Raw genomic sequence first — 24,236 nt, forward strand, 5'->3', positions numbered from 1 at the left:
ATATTTTATACTTTTAGGCTAAAAACCAAGATGAACTGGATATTATATTGAGAGGTTGCAATGAAAGTGACGCTTCTGGAAAGAATCAAATGCATTGACACAGAGGTAAATATTCAGACCCCTTTCACTATTACATGCATCAATGATGCATGACAAGTCCCAAGATGTATATTTGGGAGAAAATTTCAGAGAAAGTCTTCTTCTGTTTAACAAGCATTGATAAAATTTGCCAGCAAGCTTATTTTAGCAGAAGTAGCAGACACCAGTGCCTTTGAAGCTTGGTAACTCCAAGACTTTGAAGCTTGGTAACTCCAAGACTTCAGCTACCTGATCTCAGCAACAGCCATGCTGCTCCACACCTCTGAAATTGCCTAGCTTGGAGAAACAATGAAGTAAGCAATCCAATACCTCTGGAAACAACAACTACAATTCCCAAGAACCTTTGTTGTCAGCTATGCTGAATGGATTGGCTGCTGGGAATTAGCATTTGAAACATTTGGAAAGCAGTTATTTATCTACTGCATTAATTAATTGCTCAGATTTTTAAATCTGTCAAACACATTAATGTATGTATCTTTACATCTCAAAATACAGTAGATCACAGTGGCAGCTATTCGTGAGGCTATGAATCATTGCCTGCATTGCAAAGGATGTCGCATCAAATCATATTACTCTAACAAACTTGTAGCAGGCTAGTTAGTTGTTCCCAAACACTTAATGCTTAAAGCTGCTGGGAATGTTTCTATGGAAGTGAACAATGCAAAGACTGCCATTCTAATGTTAACTAATATTCATCCCATCGCTCAATCTGTGGGTTAATACTTATTTATACAAGATGAGAGACTATTATTTGACTCAAAGATAGATCCCATTTTATAGACAGGAATAGTGATCCATACTAAGGGCATAATTGTCAGGTTCATACATTGTACCTAAATATTTGTTTGCAAACCATAGATGAAAGATGAGCATATTGTGTGTACCTAGTTAATGTGTTTTTATTCAATAAGACGTTGTTAGAACAATTACTGGCTTTTGTGTTGTGCACCCTCAACCAATAGGTAACATTGAGCTATAGCCAAAGGTTTGGATATTTTTGCAAGTTCTACTAAAAGGACATGGATTTACTTCTAAACAACCCTATTGAGGAGAGCAGACTCATACCATAAACTCATAGATATTTACTAAGAGGCACTTAAAGCACAGAATGGGACCTGCTATTTAGTAAATGCATTTGGGTTTTATCTTCTCACATATACTAAGTTCTAAGTGGTTTCATATGCTGGAGAAGATCTATGACATTCATTGAGGAGGTCTATCTTACAGGAAGACAAAACGATTTATTGTGGCATAAGCTTTTGTGTATCAGAATTCCTCACATGCCTGAAATGTTATCCAGAGTTACAGGTCACATTACGGCTTGGGATGGGAAATGCAAATAGTGAGATCGGAAGGGAGATCAAATACGGAGAGAAACAATTAACTATATACACCTGTAAATTAGGATAATTGGTGGATCAGATGAAATTCCTCGAAAGCGCACGCCATAATTAATGCTAATCTTTAGATATCACCAGAGGCTTCCCCCCCTCCCCTGCCAGGAAATCTGTAGCAAGTTCTAAAAAGGATCGTTTAAAAGAGAGGCCCTCGGAGTTTGATGAGGGGGATGTAGGCATGCTCTCCCCAAAATAAAGCCGTGGTGAATTCCTAAGGTTTGAAGGAAAAGAGGTCAACTTTTTTTAATGTTTAGGAGGGGGGAGTTTTTTTCTCCTTTTTAGATATAAAAGGGGGTGCGGATGCGTTCAGGACGGTGCCGTTAAAATGTCAAGAAAACGAGCGGCACGACAAGAAATATATATATATATATATATATATATATATATGTATGTATGTATGTATGTATGTATGTATGTATGTATGTGTGTATATATATATATATATATATATATATATATATATATATATATATATATATATATATATATATATACACACATACATACATACACACACACATACACGTAATCGAAGAAAAACAAGCCGCTCGAACGCATTTATTCACACTTCGCCTCGTCCTCCCTACCGCTCGCTGGCCCACGTCCAGGTTTGCCATGCCTTCTCCTCACCTTCCCTTACCTGGGTCGAAAGATACCCCTTTTCCCACACACAGACACACCGTCCTCCCCGTGGAAGGGGTGTAAGACCGGGTGACTTTTCCTCCCGCGCACAGCGGCGGGCAAGTCCCGGGTTCGGGCGAGCCTGTCTCTTTTTTCTCTCAAGTTCGCGCTCGCGCTCTTCCCCAGTCTCCCCCACTCCAACCCCCTTTGCCGTCCCGGTTCTCCGGCTCCTCCCGGCCTCCCAAAGTCTCTCTAAGTGAGTCCGAGGAGAGAGCGCGGGGATGCGCAGCGCCGTCCGTGCTTCCGAGACGCGGTAGGGGCTGGAGCGAAGGCGCCGCCGCTGCCGCTTCTCGCAAAGGGGTGGTGGGTGGCGGGGCGGGGGGGGGGAGGGGAAGCCAGAGGCGCTCGCTCGCCTCTCCGCCGCTTGTGTGCCTTCTCTGGCGCGGGAGGTGGGGGGGATGGGACTGGGGGATATGGAGGTACCCCGGCAGCAGGGAAGCCGCCCGAGCTCCGCGAAGTCTCTCTCTGTCGCTGCAGGAGCCGGAGGCGAAGCTGGGACCGGGCATCCCGACTCTCTCAGTGGCCGCTCGCCCTCTTGGAGCCGCGGAAAGGGAGGGCGAGTTTCCTGGCTGGCTCTGCCATGACCTCCCGGCCACCTCCAGGCGGTGTTCGCATGTTTCCTTGCAAGCGGCAGCCCCTGCCGTGTAACCTGACCTGTGCAGCCAGGGGCCTTGCGCGGCGGCGGTGGCGGCGCGGAGGCAAACAGCGGCAGCGCGGCCATTGAGAGCCTCTTTCGCTCCTGAATCTGGTGCGTCCCTCTCTCTCTCTCTCTCTCTCTCTCTCTTTTTTTTTTTTCTTCCTTACTCCAACTCCCTCCTCCTCCTCCTCCCCCCCTTTTTTGCAAACTGATCTTTGGCTCTTTAGTGTGAAAGTGATTTGAATTTGGCTCGGCGGCGCTCTGCGCAGGCGTTCAGCTGCTGGCATGGTGGCTCTTTGCAAAGCAGCTGTTTTGGGTTTGAAATTCCAACATGGCAGAGGCTGCAGTCGGTCTTCCCTTCAAAAACTTGGAATGGTTTCAAATCGGAGGCGTCTGCGCTTAACCCCAGCCCCAGTTCATCAGCGCGCCGCAAAGAATCGATTGTGCCCGACCCTCCAGGTAAGACCCTTCCCTTGACTCGCTTCCCTTTCTCTCCCTCCTGCTTTTCCCCTCCGCCCGTTCTCTTTAAATTTTTCATACAATTTTAAATGTATCCCGAGCGGGCGCGCGGACGCTCTAAATCCCCCCCAGCTTTTATAATAAAAATGTATGGCTTTAGACAGATAGAGAGATACATCGCAAATCGCCAAGTCTGGGTTTAATTCTTTCGTATGCCCCCCCCCCCATATTCTTTCCCCCCTTGTTTTAAAGCGCGGTGTGGAAAGTAAAGCGATACAATCGCAGCGTAGGGCTTTCCCCTTCATCGTTGCTAACAATAGTGGTGGGGGGGGGAGGGCAGAGAGAGTAAGAATTCGGGATTGAGAGATTAATTGCGCTCCCTTCTCCTAATTAAGCCACTTTCACTTAAAATGGGGGAGTATTGCTCTATTTATTTTTCAAGTTCTAGGCGAAGCGGCTAAGTGCAAATTGGAGGAACTAACTTTTAAGCAAATCAGTGTAAATAAGGATGGGGAAAGTTAAGGTTGAGGGGTGTGTGTGTGTGAATGTATGTGAGAAGCTGATGCAGAAAAATTTAAGCACCTCATCATTGAGGGGGGGAGGCATGGCATGGTGGGCGTATTGTTGGCTTGGAACTGAGAGGAAGATGTATAATTTACTGGTATATACAACCTACTGATCCTATTACTATCTTCCCTGGAGCTCTTGCTAGTTTCAATGGGAGTGAGTGAAATTGACATGGACTTGTATTGCTGGTCATGTGCTCTCTCTCTCTCTCTCTCTCTCTCTCTCTCTGTCTCTCTCTCCCCCCCTTTCTTTCTTCTCCTCTGATCTGAGATTCCCTTTTTGTTGATGTTGCTTTCCCTCTTAATTATATGCATGTAGGTTAAATGAATACCTGAGAAAAGGCCCACGTTTCAAGGCAGTGACATTTGATAGCGGAGAGGAAAAGTGGCATTCATGAAAAGCAACCTTTGGAATTCCTGCTTGTGAGAAGAAGGAGAGGAGGAGAGGAAAAAAAAATTCCAATTCAGCTTTTTTGTGCTGCCAGCAAGAAATGATCAGTAGCACCAGTGTTTATGGTAGGTCTGTTTGGGAATCTCGTTTACTTTTGTTGTTATTGTTGTACTACGGACAGTGTTCCTTTTGTTTTTAAAAGAGCATGACGAACATTTCGGAGTACTTTGCATGTCGCTGAAGATCCCTGTAACAAGGTATTATTAACTAAGGATAAAGCCTTAGGTGTATAAATAAGGTGTGTGTGAATATGTGGGTGTGCACTGCCTTGTTTTATTTCTAATTTTCTGCTTTGAACAGACTGTTACTTTTGTTCTGTCATAAAGCTAAAGTTATATGTTACTAGCAGGGCACCATGTACACTCAAATAGGATGTAAATTAGTCAACTTGCTCACTGTAAAAGGAGGAGGGAGGAGAGACCCAGCTAAGCCTTCCTTATGCCGCTATGGTTTCCTGTTTATTTTTCAAGTGTAGTTATTGTTTTTTCAATTGAGGTCTCCCCCTTTTCCATTTTTTTCCACTGGGTTTTAGATGAGGATAATAAAATCCTTTCTAGGGATCTTCTAATAAATGCCTCTGTTTCCTGCAAACAGCCCCCCCCCTTCTCAGTCTTCCAGTTTAATAACGGCCTGTATATTTTCTATCCTGTTTTCCATCTGGCGGCTTGTCATTGCTGTGCTGTGCAAATGGAACAACCATCAGATGTTATAGGAGACCTGAACAATTATTCTAAGAAGATATTGTATTTTTTTATTAAGGGTCATGGTAGGCATGCCTGATGAAACGGGGAGAATTGGAATATACCTGTCCTGGGCAATGTACACAAGGCCATTGGTAGAAGCCCAGGAAACCATATCAGCAGATTAGTATTTTGTTTATAAGTTTGGGAATTTGTGCCAAGGGGGAAAGGCCAAGAATGTATCTGCTTTTAAATTAGAAACAAATAAGGATTAGGGTAGAAACTCATGGGCATCGGTCAGGCTGTTGGCTGGAGCATGGACAGAGTTGGCCATTGATTTTTGATAACGGCACAACCCTGAGCTCTGCATTCAGTTCAGAAATAGTTGCCCAATCGGCCATGCCCATAAGCGGATGATGAAGCTTTCTGTATATTTCCAATAGAGTAAAACAGAACTGCTATCACAATAGAAAGTATCTATCTATCTATCTATCTATCTATCTATCTATCTATCTATCTATCTATCTATCTATCTATCTATCTATAATTTGGAATTTGTTGGCTTTGAGATGATCAATACAGTAGGGTTTATTTTAGATGCAAATAATCAGCCCTGACTCATTTTAAATGGGAGGAGAGTGAGAAAGGGGGGAGCAGAAAGACACAGCTTTCTCTCTCATACACCCCCCCTCTTTCCTAGAGCTGTTGGAGAGAATGTGATTGCCAGATGGGAGATTTCCCTCTGTGATGTTAAAGCTGTAATATATATTCACAGCAGATTGGACCTGCTGCTTGTGATGAGGGTATTACATTTATAAATTTTAAATCGGGAATTGGATAGTATGTTGAGAGCTGAAATTGGATGGGGTGAATCGTTGCCACTGTTTAAATGCAGTTTATGGAGAAGGAGGATGAGGAAGATGATTCTAACAGTAGTAATAGGTAGTAATCATGCCTGGGCTCCCCAGTTTTGTATATATTGTACGGCATATGTGTACCCCCCCCCCCTTGCATGCTTTTCTCACCCCATCCACATCCCTGCTTCTCAGTTTCCTAGTAGAATAACTTAACTTGCAGAGTGGTTCAGAAATTGCACCCATCCTGGAGGCAAGGTGGTGGGGGCGGGGGCGAGGAAGAGAGTCCACATAGCTAACAAATGTAATATGTGGTGGTGATCATTGTCTGCAGATGTGCTTCATGCTTATTTTTGTTTTGTTGAGGTGGGGGGGGGGCTGTCAGAGGCAAATATCCAGGAGCCAGTCACACTCCAGCAATTCTGCTGGTGCAAATTAAAAGTGTGTTCTGGTCAGGAAATGAAAGCTACTGTGTCTCTTTTGAACAAGTCGTTTATCAAGGAGAACATCTATCAAACAGCCACTTGTCACAATATATTGTGTGGTGGGGGGGAAAGTTGGGAAAGCTGCCTTAAAATGTTCCTCCTTTTTTGGCTTTAAAAAAAAAGTATTCTAGTGCAGGGAAAGCTGTAGTAAAACAGATTGCCCCCTCTCCTTAAAAAACAACTAGCACATTCTCTTCTTACAGTTGTGATGTTGAGCTTCTTAAGATAAAGATGCATCTACTATCCCCCGTTATATTTTTATAGTAAAAATGTATTGCACCTGTTATTTTAATTTGTTAATGGCCCAGATTTTTTTTCTATTGTTTTTAATAACATCACTAATCATCTTTAAGGTGCTTTCCAGGTGGGGATGGCAAGGTTTAGATAGATGATTTCTGATTTCTGATAAATCTTCTCTAGTCAGTTGAGCTTGCCAGGAAATAATGTCACTGTTGTATACCAAATCAGACAGCCTGTTAAAGACACCTTTGTATAGTATCTTGACAAATGCACAAGGGAATTCTTACTATAGGTAGGAAGCTTCATTACAGGTTATTTAGATCAGGAATCCCATTGCTATTGTTTTAACTCCGGACATAGCATTATTTTCAAAACTACATGGAAAGTGAACTTCCAGAAAAGTTGTCGGTTTTCTTTCCAAGGCAAAAAAAAATCTGTTGAAAAGTTCCTTCAAACAGATTTATTCTGGAGATTTTTCTTTACCCCCCTTTTTTTGGTAACTGTGAAATAAGGACTATTGTAATCTCCACTGTTGAGTTGTACAAATCCTAATAGGAAGTTTCGATATTGATGTTTATTAGTGAATCGGGTCTGCTTTAGAGGCAGTGCCGTAGGAAAATTTATTGTATGATCCTTCTTGGCAAAAAGTGGCTGCTGTGTAATCTCATGTGGACGGTCATCACTCCTCCCCCTTCTCCACCCTCCACCAAAGCGATTATATGACAAAAGGGCTCTATTGGAATAAGAGTGGGATTTGTATCAGTTTTACAGCAGACAAATTGGTGTTTACCTCTGGATAATAAGCAATGACTTCAGGACTGTTCAGGCAGACCTAACAGGACATAAAAACGGTAGCTGTGAACCCTTAGTCATCAGATCAATACAACGAAGGAACTTTTCTCCAAGTTCTTTCAAAGAGCAGACATTTGGTATGGAAGCTCAATTTATGACAGGGTATATATTCTATGAACTTCATGGAGAAGCAGCAAGGTTATATCTTTATGCTCAGATGCTGACTTTTATATGTAGTCCTACTGCTTCTTCCACCCACTCACATGCACGCACGTGTAACCATGCAGATTCTAGACAGCCCAACTTGAACTTAAAAGAAGCAGCTAACGCTTGTGTCTAAAACATGTTGGGGAAGGGGTGTGTGGGGTTGAGGGGTGGGGGGAACTAGGGAGGCTGCGGCAAGTATTTGTATCTTATTTTTACAATAATGCTTTCGGAGGCTGGTTGTTGCAATTCATGTGTAGCTGTCAATTAGTTAGCTCTGTGTGTGCATGCAAGGAGTTTCTCCATGTAATGACTGATCTTCCTGCAGTCTTAATCATCAATTAATCAGCTAATCTGCTTGTTTAGGAGCCATTTTAATGATACAAAACCAGCATGATAGCTGTACGTAGGAAACTCTCTTGCAAGTTGTTTTTAATCCACTTGTCTAATCTAGTGTTACTAGATCAGATAAATATGTTGCTTTGCCTTCAATTAATAATGCAATTAAAATGCATTCTTATTACAAAACAGCAAGACCTGAAAACAAACAAAAGACAACATTTTCTTTGCGTTTTAAGTATCTTCAAAATTGCGGTAGATGTATTGACATGCTTTTTTTTAATTAACTGGAATTTAATAATGATTTTAATGGGAGAAAATGTGTTATCTGGGCATTTTGTGAAGTAATGGAGCATTTTTGCCGTCAATAGGCACAATGAACCATTTCATCGGGGCACCAGCGTATTTGCTAGCTATCCCCCATCATTAATGAGCAAAGCAATAGAAACAAATAATAACCTTTAATTTGGAATAGCCAGCTTTCTCTTTCTTTTCCCCCTTTCTCTTCTTTTGTGAATCAGAAGCTGCACAAATCAGTGGAAGTTCATGATAGCAGAGTAACTTTGAATCTATTGATTGCTTGTCAGTTAATATTTCTTTTATTCTGAAAGAAAGCAAAACAGTAATTTGCATGTAGTTATTAAGACCAATTGCCTTTTAAAAGGCTAAAGAAGGTCTATCAAATGTTTTTTTTCTCCTTACCAATTAATAATTACACTCTGATAATCAAATATTTTAGCCATGATAGTGGCATCTTCCCTGGAAGTAAGCCTGCCTGGATTCAGTGTAATTTAATTTCTTATTGAATATATATGTTTTTTCTCTTTTTTAATGCTATATTTTCTTTCCCTTTTTTTAAGCTGTAAAAATTATACTTTGTATAATTACTATTGTTAAGTTTTGGGTTCTTTTTGTGGTGAAGTGCGATTCTGTGTTTCTCTTGCAATAAATCTTACATGGAATATAGTTTCTTTTAGATCCAAGCAAACAACGCTGTATTCAATTAAGAGTGCAATGTTCTAACTGTCTAGTCAGAAATTAGTTTATTTTAGTTAAATTGAGTTTATTCCTAAAATATTGGATTAGCATAATTAAAAAGAATAAAAGCCCTAAAGATACAGTTTGTACATAATAAACTCCATTCTAGTTTATAGATTTCCGTATATCATTAGGCTATACATTAAAAGGTGTGTGGATGTATGTAAATATGTGTACCTAATGACAATGCTCAGATCACAATTTCTGCATAAGAACTGAATTATTTGCATTCATATTGCTACTAAATATAAACAAACACCTAATTTGTTTTTCACAAATAAAGAGAGGGAGGAAAAGAAAGAATAAAACTTGACTCTATTACACGAGTAAATGTGTAATAGGTATATTATTCCATGCAGGGAATATTGTAATATTTCATGACCACAAAGCTTAAACTAAATTAAAAACCTGGAGCTATCATTCTAACTCCAGCAGAAGTAGTAAATGATTCGAGAGTACAATGATAAAAGTCTAAATACCTGTTGATTTAATCAAGGAGAGTAAAAAAATCTTCCCCCAAAGCAACTTAGTTTGGTTTCTCCAATAAAAGAAGAGATATTAAGAATATTAAGAATATTAAGAGATATTTGTAGGAAATACAACAGCACAACTACAAAAACAGCACCGGCATAACAGTTGTTCTTGTTATAATGTGAGCCAAATTTCTCTGCCTCATCAAAACAATCTGCTTTTGCAGGGCATTTGGGAACAAGATATTTTGGGTTACAGTTTGCTCCAGCAATATCAATCATGGTTCCAGCCATACGTTTCATGTTTTCTTTTGAGGATAAATTGTATTTAAAGTGGAAACTTTGAAATGCAGGAATAATAACAGTGTTTTGCATCTTTTGCGGAAAGTAGTTTTTAATAGAGGACTTCTCAAATAATCAGTCACTGCTGTTTATCATTCTTTTTATTCAATAATCAGGTCATATGCGTAGCTTTACTGAAGCTAATGCAGCCCATTCAAATGCCATGGTAGATATTCATATAACGTGAATCCAGTATTGTAAAAGTGTTCTTACAAAAGGACGCAATATATTTCCCTCAGCAGAGAAATGACTTATTGGTCATAGAGTATCTCTTGTGTGGTCTTAGGACGGTTTATTACTTCAGTGAGTTTGTGTGCATAAACGCGCACATAACATGGCTTCCTTCCTCGATTTATCTGAAGTAGTCTATCTGTGTTTGTCTACCCCCGGTCCGAATTGCAGATTGAGCAATGGCTTGTTTGAACAATATAATTTAGTTTCTTCTATACTTCAATCAGTTTATGTTTAACTGTTTGTAGTAGCATGTTTGCTGAAACTGTTTTCAAAGATGCTAGATTAGACTTATTTTTCTATTAAATATTACGCAGTATTAAGCAGAATTTTTCCTGTTCCTGTATTTTTGTGCATGATGAACATTTTTTAAAAAGTGTTTAATTTAGACTTTAAAGATATCACCTACATCGATATAGTTAAATCTAAATAATTTAATTATCATTAAAACACCTAACCTTGTGCAAGCTTGCAACCCGTATAGGTTCATGAGAAGTATGAGCCCATGCGCGTTGTCCAAGCATCTCTTTCCTTTGCTTTAATGAAATTTAAGATAAAAATGATTCAGTAATGATTCCAATCAGAATTTCACATTTCTGCAAATTGCTTTTGTTATTTGAAATTGTTCTGGAACAATTTGAAAGAATCTTTAAAGGCCAGTTGTAAATTCAGGTACAAGGCTGTGGTTATCTGAAAATTTGCTTACTTGAGGGCACAGGCTGTTGAGTTTAGTGATTGCATTTTTGGAAAAATTGGTCTAGAAACAGACTGCTGTAGACCTTATTTTTTTTCTACCAACACTGACACCTATGAGTCCTTTTGTGTACTCTAGCGTGCAATCACGCGTATGCTTATTGATGTGAAGAAAGTGTAGTGCTGTTCCTATTTTCTGGCCATTATTTCGTTTCTCTTTTCTCAATCCCAGTTCTCACCAATGGAATTGCCTTTTGCCACAGAGAAACTCATAAAGTTGGCGCTGCAGAAATAAGGTTTGCTCTCTAAAATATTATTGCGATAGTTGAAGTGAATTAAATATCAAGCAACCTTTTTGAGGGATAACTCTGGCACCCAGGAAATAATCTGAACACATTGGAAGGGATGCCATTTATTTTCAAAAGAAATTTCTGCCTTCCGACAAGAAAGGCTCCATGGAGGGGAGAGATATCAAAAGAGGCAACCTGGTTCTTTCATGTATTTGAGCACTCAGGTACTTACAGGATTGTTTCTAAGAAGGCAGAAGAAATGATCCTAGTTTAAATGTCTTGTTGGCATTTGCGAGTCTCATTCTATATAAAGAGCTTTAGAAACAAACTTTCCTTGACATTGGGCTTAATGGATGGATATACTTCTACCATATGCACCTGCAACAGCCTAAGTGAGATACTTAGCAAGTAGCTGGAAGAAATAAATCAGTTTCCCATAATAGAGAGAGAGGGTGCATGCAAGGAAGGTTTTTATATTCCACTATTTCACTGCAGGCATTATTATATCTGTTCAAAACAAATACAATATTTTTCTTCATCCTGCGTTTATTCAGCAGCAAGCCCTACTGTTTTTGGTGGAGTAATAATGGATCGTACCTTTAGTTCACAAAAGTTGCTATCCTGTGTTTGATTAAACCTCAAGAAATCCTACTGAATTCAGGTAAGGGCAGCTTCTGAGTAAGCATGTATTTGAAGGACGGTTATAATTCTTTGGCCTCCCTCTCTCTTTGAGCAGCAAGAACGTACAGAAATCTAGAAGGAAAATCTTTACAGATTAATTTTTCAAACAGATTTCCTACTTCTTGGAAACTTGCTTTCTTTCCACAGCAAGTCAATTTTAAACATGCAGCAGCAGAGCCAGAAGAAAACAGGACAACTGTATGGAGACATAATATCCCTGTTATAGGGAGAAAAGACAGAGTAACACAATGCTGTAGTTCAGTTGAAAGCCAGCTACATAGTCTGTGGATTAGGAAATTAGACATAAAAGGTGGTGTGTTTAACAAGGCAGCACATAAATATGGACATTACATTGGAAATATTTTGTATTTTCCCACCAAAGGGTTTGTAGATAGTTTTCTTCAGAAAAATGACAATTTAGTGAAGATTTAAACCTGCCTCACCACCAACATAATAATCTCTTTGCTTTAGCCCCGGTGGTAATTTATCATGCTATAAGAATTACCCTGGAACAAGTGAACTGAATGTAGAGAAGAAATCTAGATTTGAAGCAATGGATGAAGAAATGAAATAACAAGAAGCATCATGGAGTCTTTTGTTTAACTCAGTTATTTTGAATTCTTAATAATGATACGCTGTCTTCTGGTATGTGCAAGGTATGATGCTAAATAAACTACCCCTTCTTTTGTGGTTGATGCTGTTGTTGTTATTGTTTCTTCACTTCTCCTGAATTCCTTTGCTGTCATATGGCTTAGATTTAACTGGCTCATTATCTCATAAGTATAAAAGGAAGCCATAGAAAGGAAAGTACTTGTCAGTGATGTTGTTTTAAGCTGAAGCTGTTTTCCATGGACTGGGTTTTTTTCTGTGTGCTGTTTGTGTTGGCCACATTTCCATAAAGGATAGTCTGACTTTGTTGGTTAAGTTTGGCTTAGAGAGAAGTTTGTATTACTACATGTACTATACTAAAAGGTATTGTGCAAAGCAACATTTTTAGAGGCTGGGCTATTTTCAATGGCAAAAGAGAGTTTTGCAAGGTTTCAACTAATTTTCTTGAATGGATTCTAGCAAAATGAATGACAGTCAGCTGCCTGCAACATTGAATGAGTGGACTTGCTCTCATTTCTCGCCCTCCACATCCCCCAAATGTTTCTCTGGGCTTCTCTAGTTCTAAGAAATCTGCTTGGTAGCTCATGGCTTTCCATCAGTGACAGACATAGTGGGATGCAGTTCTATTTCTAGAATTCTTTCTAGACCTTTGCATTTGATTTGTTCATGGCATACACTATTACACATGGCATAATACTATCCCCCCCCTCCCAAGATTACATTTTTTTCTCTTTTAGGTATAAAAACATGGCTATTAAAACTATAGTTTCTTTGAAAATGCTGCTGTTCTTTTAAAGCCGAGGTGTCAAACTCAATTTCATTGAGGGCTGCATCAGGGTTGTGTTGAATCTCAGGGGGCCGGGGTGGGTGTTGCCAGTTCAACGTCACTCGTGTCGAGGGTATCTGTGGTGGCCTGAGCACTCTGTCATCAAATACAGCCTCGAAAACGGAGCCCACATGAGGTCTGTTCCACTGGCAAAGGCACTGTGAGCCGGTCCTTCACTGTTTCAGGGAGGCCCCAGGAACAGAACTAAGACCCCGCGAGCCAGATCTGGCCTACAGGCCTTGAGTTTGACACCCCTGTTTTAAAGAATCCAGATGGGGAGTGGGCTCAAGTTGCTGAATGAGGATTTCAGTGGAAGTCCCAACAGTCTTAGTCCATACTCCACTGACTCATGTGAAACACTAGATTAGAGTACAGCTCACCATATCTTTGCTCACCCAACTAGCAGCAGCTCTGTGCATGGACAGCATGCTCCCTTATTCATAGGAGAAGGGTTGCATAGGCTGCTGTCAGTGAGTGAATGCTTCAGTGTTGATACTTGCTGCATGCTTTTATTGTGGAAGGAAGAAATGGACTGTATTAAATCACCATTTGCACAGACGTTTAAAGGACTTTACTCTGGACAGGTTTGGGCCTATGTCTGTGCAGTGGATCAGAAGAAGGGAGGGATTGGGTTATCTTTGAAAAACGGTTTTTTTTTTTTTTTTGTATCTTCATTTTTTTTCCCTTGTGAGCTTTGGGCTTGTATTTTTCTGTGTGTCCCTTTGTCATGCCCAGCGATATAAGCCTACAATAAATTGAAAGCATCTTGGGTTCCCATTGTCCATTTATGTCTATTTTTAAGGAGTATGCACAGTGAATAGAGCCATCGTTATGGGGACATTTTGGTTCTGCATTTATGAGATGCAATAAGAGGTTCCATAAACTTGGATTTGTGCAAGTTGAAATCGAGGGAGAGACCAGTAGGGATATGTTTGCAGTTTTTGCAACTTTTCCTATCTTCTGCATCTCTCTTCTCCTGATCATTTCCAATTATTTGCAAATTTGGCAACTTAACATTTTAAATAATAGCGGTAGTAATAATATACTGTAACCATACAAGCAGCAACAAAGAAAAATGCTATTGAAGTAAAAAACCTGCACTGATATTTTCTACGCTCTACAAACAGGAACAGTAGAATTGTTTTCTTCTCCAGGGGAAATGCTGTGTAGTTTGCAAATATTTAATGGTAAATTAAATGGCAAATTAAATGCATATGGCAAGTATTTACATATTATTTTCCCTGCAGTTCTAAACACTTCAAAATGTGGTTCCTTAATTTGTCTGTTAAATTTTCAAATAAGAAAGCTTAGTGATTGCATAGCCGTGTCCCAACTATACTACTGTATTTTATAAGCTATGAGCTAAGCTACTGCCTTATTTCCACTTGTCTGGGAGTTGGTGTCTGGGAGTTAGTCCTGCATTTTGCAGTATCACTTAATGCCCTCTCCGTGTATCTTTATTTCTTAGTAACATTTGCTGGAATTTACTGGGATTTATTTTAAAACAGGACTCCTACAATTGCAGCCTCAGATGGAAAAGCTGGACGGTATTTTTCTTTGCTGATTTAACGTGCATAAAAAGTGTCCCTTGCGATGCGCAGCTTGAAAACAGCCCAGATTTCAAATAGGGTGGGGCCTGAGTTGCCTCTCTTAGCTGAATAGGATATATTTCAGAAGATGACTTTTTCCTCCTTTACGACTCTGGCTCCATGATGAGAAAAAGAAAAATTAAGCCTGGATAAATTTAAGGCAGAGGTGTTTTCCTCTTTATCTCAGAAAGCAGAGTATGGCTCTGACAATCGGGCTGCTTCTTATAATGTTACTTTGCTCTCTGAAACTTCCTTTTTCAAATGGGACTGACACTAAATCTTGCTGAATGTGCATCTCGGTACAAATTCAACTGGGGAAAAATGACTTCGCTTAGACAAAGGAATACAACAATTATTTTTAACCATATACTAAACATAACATAATAACCTCATGTTAATGAGTATTAACTCAACAGTATATGAGGTGAAATGGTTAAGCTTTTCCCCGTTTTTTATTTTAAATGAAAACAAATATATATATATATATATATATATATATATATATATATATATATATATATATATATACATACATACATACATACATACACACACACACACACACACACACATATACACACATACATACATACACATACACACATATACATACATACATACATACATACATCTCAAATGTACAGTGTCCCTTGAGGAAACATAAGATTGTTGTCCAATTTGGGATAATACATATGAGTACATACATGTAATCATGCTATGTTAAATAGATTTGTGGAGGGCAAAGCTAACATAAGGGTGGCCATATGGGAACTGAGTCTAATTTCTGGTTTACTTTTTAATTATCTTTACAAACATTTAAGCACAGAAAATGTGTTACAGTTGTACAAATATGTCTTGATTGTTATTAAAGCAATAATCATTTTTCCAAATCTGGCAGGATAAATGGGCCCTAGGAGTTTGGGGGCATTTCTTCCTTGATGGAAAGTAGAACTTTTTTGGCTTTCAGGGAGAATCATAAATAATAACTTGAAAAGATTTTTTTTCTTTTCTATTTATACCAGAATTCCCCCATCGGGATATGTCAGGCTACAGATCCTTAGGCGGCGCATGGATAGTAGTGTTTATAGTACCACAGATCTGGAGAGTGCTTATAGTAGGAATGTTGATTTAAGCAAAAACGTTTTTTAAACATCTTCTTATACTACACTAGTGATGCAGAATGTATATGAGTGATTAAGAATTTAAGATTATGGAACTCCAGCTTGAACATTAGTTCTCTTATTTCAGTGGGTGATTCTCTCTCTCTCTCTCTCTCTCTCTCACTCACTCACTCACTCACTCACTCACTCACTCACTCACTCACTCACCCACTATTCTAGAGTGTTGTTGTGAAGATAAGATGAGGTGATAATATGAATATGCCTTTGGGAATATAGCTGTAGCTGGCTCATGTGGTTTAGTAACTTTTGTGACTTGATTATTATAATTCGTATGTAATTGTAAGTTTATATGCAGAGGTTTAGAGTTATCATGTGCTGGCTATTGATTTTAACGTTGATTTGCTGCGTCCTTGGAGAGCGGGTCGGTTATGTGAGAAGCTTCAGCATGTGAAGTCCCCGCTCTCTATGGCAGACATATGCAGCCTCCAGTATAAAACCGTTCAACTTCAGGCACAGATTGGAAGATGTAATATAGTATGTGTAGCAGTATGGTGGGATCTGGACTTCTGTGTATTTGCTGCATGTGGGATTAAATCTTTCAGAATACAGAGAGGCAACACGTCATGGTTTTCAAGCAGTTTTTAAACTACTGCTAAGTAACAAATGGGCAATTTCAATCTGTTTTGTTTTATTATCTTACTGACATTTGCACTAAAGTGTAGCATATTTGAAACAAGAGGCTTGAAAATCACAAGCAACAAAAATAAAGCTATGGGCCAGTTGCTTCTTTTTAAATTTAATATGGTGTGGAGGTTTATTATACACCGATGTGACCAAAAGACCTAAAAATTACTCCTTTTAAAGAAAATGTTACCTGAATCCTTCAGAATCAATCTAGGCCTTACCAAATGCTGGAATATTGTATACATTATATAGTGTCCTGCTTTACAATGGAGCTGAGTTTAAAAAAATAACTTGAAAAAATTAAGTTTTGTTAATTGTTCATACTTATCCTTATAATTCATTCCTGTTTATGTTAATATAAAATGTTACTGGAAATTTTCAGTTCTTTTCAGGGGATGTCCTGAAAAATACAGCGTACAATATCCGACACTTCATCTTTCTATTTTGTTTCCTCTACATTCTTCTAGATTTAATAAATGGCATGAATTATTTATGATTTTTGTTCATACACAGATACAAATTCATCCAATATGCTATAGCTATACAAGCAGTCCTTGACTTACAATAGTTGATTTAGTGACAGTTTGAAGTTACCACAGCACTGAAAAAAGTGACTTAACACTGTTTTTCGCACTTATGACCATTGCAGCTTCCCCATAGTCACATGATCAAAATTTAGACACTTGGCAACTGATTCAGGCTTGCAATGTCCTGTGGTCACTTGATCATCTTTTGACAACAATTTGATCATCTTTTGACAACAAAGGGGGAAACCAGATTCACTTAACAACTGTGCTATTAACTTAACAACTGCAGTGATTCACTTAACAAGTGTGACAATAAAGGTTGTAAAATGAGACACAATTCACTTAACAACTGTCATCGTTAGCAACAAAAATTTGGGCTCAATTATGGACATAAGTCAAGGACTACCTGTATACATTGTTGCTTGACCACTTGACCAGGTGTTTCTTTGGAACAGCCTAGAATAAACAGTAGTATACTGAGAGATGGGATTTATTTGATTTTTAAAAGTTCTATGAAATGTCATAAAATTGTTTCAACTCATTTTCATTTCCATTTTGCTATACTCTTTGCACTTTGGTATGCTTTATACAAGTACAAGTTGTCCTTGACTTATGACCATTTGTTTAACAATGGTTCAAAGTTAGAACAGCTTTGAAGGACGTTATTTATGACCCATCCTCAAAGGTTTGACTCCACTCCACAATTGTGTGATTGCAATTTGAGTGCTTGGCAACCAGCTCATAGTTATTGATTACAGCATCTTGCAGTCATGTGATCACAATTTGCGACCTGTTCAGCCTGTTTTCAACAAGCAAATTCCATCAGAGAAGCTGGATTCTCTTAACAACCATGTGGTTCACTTAACAACTATGTGCTTCTCTTAATGACCATGGTACAAATGATTGCAAAATCAGCTCCAGTCACATGATGATTGGCTTTATGACCACATCGATTTACTAGTCCCAATTTGGTTATAAGTCAAGGACAACCTGTGAATTAGAAAATTAAAAGACCCTATTGTGAAAAACTCATTTAAATCAGTTGTGGCTCCATTAAAGAAAATCCAATAATGTTCCTATAAAAATACATCTGAGACTTCAATACGCCCCCTCCCCGAGGTTGAGCGATTCTAGGGTCATTTGTAAAACAACCTTTTGGGGAAGAGTAGCTCCATCTTAAGTTTGAGTAAAATATTTCCCCATTCTCTCTTGGACCATGTTTTTCAGAGGTACTCTGTTGCAGGCATTGTGGCTCTATGGTCAGAACCAAAGATCTCAGTGTGTGGTACCTAAATCAAATGCTTGTTAGGATTGCCCATAGACCAGTGATGGCTAACCCTTTTGTCCTCGTGTGCAGAAGGTGTGCACATGTGACACCCCCCGTGCACCCGGCCACACTATGCATGCCTGGAGACCCCCCTTCATGTTCCCCCTGCACGCACCACCCTCCCCATGCCCCATTGGGACCTAGCAGGCCTCCCTGAAGTCTCCAGGGACAAAAAATGGGGCATGGATGGGCGCTGACCCCCCCTGCCCCCTACGCATGAGTGCACATCTCTTGCATGTGTGGCAGAGGCCTCAAAATCAGCTGGCTGACAGGAAGAACGCACACATGAGTGGTGGAACTGAGCTGGGTGACAGCTCGCGTGCCTGCAGAAAGAGCTCCGTGTGCCACCTGTGGCACATGTGCCATAGGTTCACCATCATGACCATAGACCATCTTTCTAAGTTTTCTAGTCCACTTTCTCTTTTCTTTCCTGATATTTCCTTCTTTTCCTTTTAAAGAAAGAACACAGATACGTTTATAGGTGTTGTTTTTCCACTCTTCTCAGCAGTCTTACATTTGCTTTGGCCAGAGATCTAAAATTGCTTGGAAAGGATTCCATGAAATCAGATTGAGACACCTCATGTGCCCTTAAGGCTGCAGTTTCCTAAGCCATCCCCACTGTAAATGTATGTAAGTTTATGATATATAAGATAAATTCAAAAAGGTTTGTTGCTAGGGCTGTTTAGAAAAGTTTGAAAAAAGTACTTCAGACTTAGAAGAATTTCAGCAATTCTCTGCTATTTGTTAAAGAAGCCCATTACTTTTTTGATTACCTATCTAGTCTGGAAAAAAAATACTACTGCTTGCTTTAAAAAATTAACATATTGAAATTCTTGGGAATCTTAATGTAGCCATAGTATTTTTAGGCTCATTCAGAAGCCTGGGAAAGAAATGGCTTACTTAGTTGAAGGAGTTTTAAAACATTTTAAACCCACAAAATCTTAGTTTAGTTTTTGTTTTGTTTTTTTAGCTGTGGAACCTCTGAGCAAAATGCAAAGTTTTAGTGAAAGAAAATTGACTGAATGAACATTTATTTTTCTTTGCCTTAAATCTGTAATGGCACCCCATCAAGTTCTTACAGAACCCGTGGGTTCTTAATGAGTAGCAGAGAAGTGCTAAACTGGCAGAGGGCCCAAAACACTTATTTTTTTTCAAATTATCTTTGAAATCTGCAGAGCGACATTAGTTAATTTTTTGTTGCAAGCCTTTGAAAGGAGGGATATTGGATCTCAGAAGCTAGAATGGTGTTTCGTAGGTGGTCAATCAGTGTTTTATATAGCAAGCATTTCTAGTGAGTCATTTAATTTGAAAGAATGTACTAAGGCTGCACTTTGAATAATTCAGAATAAGTGGAAAAATGCCATTGTAATGATAACAAAGCCCTATTCCAGCATTAACTTGATTTGGGATTGAGAGACTAAAGTCTACCATTTACATAGTGTAAATTGCAGAACTCATTTTTTGGAAGGGTGTTTATGTGCATATACACACTTTTAGCTTACTCTTCCATGTTCTGTATATGTATTTCCCAAACCATATACCATACTTTTCAGAGTATAAGAGACACTTCCCCCCTCTAAAAGTGGGTGAAAATTGTGGTGCGTCTTATACATCGAATGTTACTGAAGCCGAAAACGTGACACATTGAGGCCGAAAACGCAATGCACGAGGCGGCGATCAGCGGCGATGTTCTTTGGCGATACTGGCAGCCTGGAATGGGTCTAAAATGGAGCGGAGGCCAAAATCGTGACACGTGGAGGCCAAAAACGCGATGCGTGGAGGCACTGATGGGCTCTGGCGATCCCCGTAGCCTGGAACAGCTGATTGGCAGTTTTCCGGGAGACTGATCCAACCGCTAATCAGCTGTTCGTACTAAATCAGGCTGCAATAATGTGCTGAAACTGACCAGTCTGTTTGCTGCAAGGACGCTAGTCAGATGAATACAGATGAATCTGTTAGGCAGAGGCAGATTTTTTTTCTTGTTTTCCTCCTCAAAAAAGGTAGGTCAAGAGTGTCTTATACTCCAAAAAATATAGTATTTGAAAATTCTGTGAATATGTATTTATATAGAAGGGCTATTAAACATGAACCTCCACATTATTTATATGGACATTTTAAAAAAAAATCTTAATTATGAATGATATGTAGCTCCATTCCCATTAAAATGTACATTAAAATGTACTACTACAACACTTTTATACATTCCCCCCCCCCTTTGAGTCTTGGTTTAAATATATTTTCCAAAGAATTAGGTACATTTTTCATTTTAATCTTACAACATTGTTTTAAGGTAGTCCTGACATGTGATTCACTGCCACATACACAAATATAGTCTAACCTTATAAGTGATGTTCATCTAGTCTTGTAAAAGAGCAAACTTAAGACGCACATAATTGGGGTTTGACAGCAACAATGCTCTCCTGCTGTTTGCTTTTCTAGCAAGTCATTTTAAACAGTATGTTGCCTCCAAGCCTAAAAAATTCATCTATGATCAGTAGGCATAGCTTCCGTGCATTTGTTAAATGTGACTGGCCTTCACCGACATTGGGTAGCATTACATTCATTATTGTACTTTGACAGCTCCGTAACCAGATATGTTTGTTCCAAGCTCTCTCCTTCAACATTGTCTTTGAAATGGGGCAGGATAAACTAAAAAAAAAAACCCAGTAATTCTGTGTATCTGTATTTATGAGTAGACCCCACTGAATGTAATAGTCACACCTAAGTCGGAACATTATAAAGTCAGGATTTGTTTGTTGATTAAATAAATTTACTTAAGACTAAATGAAATGGAAATGTAGCCTGTGTTATTGTTTGGCTTTGCAGGAGAGAAAGGGCTTCAGCCAAGCAGGACAAAGCAGCTCTATTTGTTTTATCAGCATCTAAAAAGACATACTTTGGAGAATAACTTGGTTCAGTTTGTGGACCAGTTGTCCTATAGTTTCCTTTTGTAAACTAGCCCTTTGTCTTTGGTAATATGCCATAATAAGAGTCTCACTAAGAGAAGAGTCTTTACAAGAAGATATGTGTGCATCTCTCTTTGTAATGGTTAACAATCAATAGATGAAAAAAAAATTACCTTATCTTCCAAGCCATACAGATTTCCTGATACTGTGTTAAATTCCAGGTGCAAACATTAAACTAAAATCTGATTAATGTGTCAAATTGGAGCTCCAGGCAAAGAGCCAGCTCGTGCCACCAACTAATTTCCCTTCCTTGCTTCCCAACTGATAGACACGCTATGGGTCATGAATCAGTGCTCCAGCTGAAGAAGAAACACTTCCAAAGGTAGACCGAGTCACCTCTGAGTCAATGGACAGACATGTGGGGAAGCCCTCTGTCCAGGCTATAGTTGGTTTTTTTTTTACTGCTCCTTTCTGCAAAATAGCTTCGAATGGTTGTGTGTTTTCATGGTATAGAAACTTGAGCAAATGGCTGTGTATGGTGAGCAAGATGATTAACAGAATGACTAGAGATCATTTGAATGAATGAATCAATGAATGAATCAATAAATAAAGCAGATGTTATGCAATAATTGAAAGAAGAGAAGGAGGTATGGCCAACTATAATTTATAAATAAGACACAACACATATTTGTGGTTGATGATGCTCAGGGATGTCAAACTCAAGGCATGTGGGCTGGATCTGGCCCACGGGGTACTTAGATCTGGCCTGTGGGGCTGCCTTGGAAACACAGTTCAGTCATATGGCAGCGGAGGGGGTCTGACCATTGGAACTTCAAATCCAGGGTTGGGTTGGTTGTAACTTTGAATGGTCGTTAAGCAAGCAGTTGTAAGTTGAGGACTACCTGTATCAGGTTTTTTAAAAAAATTGTAGCACTTTATTAGGGAACACCCTCCCATGATAAACTTTCCGGGCACCAAATGGGGGCAATATATGAAGACCCACCTAGGCCTGAGATAAGAAATCTGGGACCCTTGCAGGTACCCAGGACATCCTGCTCCTTTCGACCATATGGATATTGGAGTCCCTGCTAGCTATGCAGAAAATTGATCTCGTCCTGCAATGTTCAGAATTTCAAAATCACAGCTGGAAAATCCTAGCTTTAGGGCTGAGTGGATGTTGTGGTCATGAGTAGGAATAGAGTTGATTTGTGGCGAGATTGGCAGGAAACAAATTTAATCAGTCAATCAATCAATCCTAGATTTAGGGCTGAGTGGATGTTGTGGTCATGAGTAGGAATAGAATGGCTTTGTGGCAAGACAGGCCGCAAACAAACAAATTAATTACTGTGTTTCCCCCCAAATAAGATAGCCCTTGGCTTTATTATTTTTTAGGTGCAGCGAGTGTGGTCACCTCATGGCTGCTGCTGTGTTCCAATATTTCCAGGGAGGGCTTATTTTCAGGGGAGGGCTTATTTTACTGCATGTGCTCAAAAGCCCAATTGGGCTTATTATCGAGAGCTCTCATTTTTGGGGAAATATGATAATTAATTAGATAAATAAATAAATACCTTTTGGAAAGAAAATAGGATCTTTTAGAAAATCGGCTCCAGCATAAGTAAGTCAGTGGGAAAACGAGAGATTTAAATTTTTCTCTTCTCAAAATCCTAGATGGCCTGAGATTATTGGTCAGGCTTTTGTTTCTCTTCCTGTCTGTGCAAGTGTTCGGCTGCCAATTCAACAGTGAGCATTGCATATGACCCCGGGGCTGAAAAAAAATTGCCCAGCTCATCTAGCTCTTGTAAATGTCTTATATTTTTTTCTACCTGCGCCCCTTGGCTTAAAATTCTAGATTTTATTTTTTAAAAAAATGCAATTCGTACATGTGCTGGTTTAAGGGTGGGTATGACATAATTCAGAGCAGCTATATCAATAGAGTAATATACAACAAAACATAAAGTAGTTCATATCAGAAGTGTTTATATACAAGAGGCTTTAACGATGCCGCTATGTTGAGGCCATTAAAATGGCCATTTAGTAATTGTTACTTTAGAAAACTGGCTTGTTTGCTTTCATTTGGTCCTTCCTAAAAATACTGATGAGGTAGCGGTTTTCAAATGAGGCCTGTAGGTGGTAAATTCTTCCTAGGAAACCCTAGAAACTGTTTTTGAACAAGACTACTTCAGGCTTAAATTCTTATCTGTTACTCTGCCTGTTTTTGTATGTTTGTGTGTGGTGGTGGTGGTGGGGAGGCAAGTTCATATTTGTATGAACTGATCTTCGGTTACTAGCTACTGTAATTTGCTTTGGTTTTAAATTTTACATTTTTACAGCCTATTCCAGTGATGGTAAACTTTTTTGGCTCAGTGTGTCACAAATTCAGAAAATGCCTAACTTGACTCTCCTAGTGTGTCACACAACCTGAGTAAAAGAGAAACATTTCTTTCTTTCCCCCACATCTAGGCCACCTGAAGAGTAGGAGTGGTACTCGGCAGCATCACCAAGACTGGGCCTAAAAGTTGAGGTCCATATCTCAACTTCGTCCCTAGGGCCATCACTGCCATTCAAAAAGGCTGCCTCACACAATTCCTCAAGGCGTGGCAGGGCCCGGCGGTGTACCCAGAACTACTCTGGGTCCCAAAAGGTCTTCATTCGTGAAGCAGCTTTGGAGAATGCTCTTGTGGCCTCTGCAGACTCCAAAAATTACAGGAAAGCACACCCTATTCTTGTGAGATTTTTGGAGGCTTCGGAAGTCACACCAGATCCCAGTCCATTTTTGAGCGGTTTCCACAGCCATTGAGAATAATGCAAGAACAGGCTGTGCTTTCAAGAATAGTTGTTGTCGGGTGTTGGTGAATGCTGACATATCATCCAAAACATCTTAGTGTGTCACCTTTGACGCGTGTGTCGTAAATGCGCCATCGCTCACCTATCCTAGTTAAAAGTCTGTGGATGTAGAATGACTAAAGCAGTATAGTGCTGCGAGTAAATGTACAAAAGCCAATCAATCCCAGTGGACAC

General features: G+C 39.4%; 1 protein-coding gene across 1 annotated transcript in view; it reads left to right on the forward strand.

Annotated features, from left to right (window-relative positions):
• The first annotated feature begins 2,560 nt into the window (after positions 1-2,560).
• Positions 2,561-24,236, forward strand: part of FIGN (fidgetin, microtubule severing factor) — a 132,313-nt gene continuing 110,637 nt past the window's right edge. The window contains 2 exon segments of the mRNA XM_032234030.1: positions 2,561-3,273; positions 4,159-4,355. Of these exon segments, the coding sequence (XP_032089921.1) occupies positions 4,331-4,355 (25 nt within the window). The 5' untranslated portion in view covers positions 2,561-3,273; positions 4,159-4,330.

This window comes from Thamnophis elegans, chromosome 1 (assembly GCF_009769535.1).
Source record: "Thamnophis elegans isolate rThaEle1 chromosome 1, rThaEle1.pri, whole genome shotgun sequence".
Classification (NCBI taxonomy): domain Eukaryota; kingdom Metazoa; phylum Chordata; class Lepidosauria; order Squamata; family Colubridae; genus Thamnophis; species Thamnophis elegans.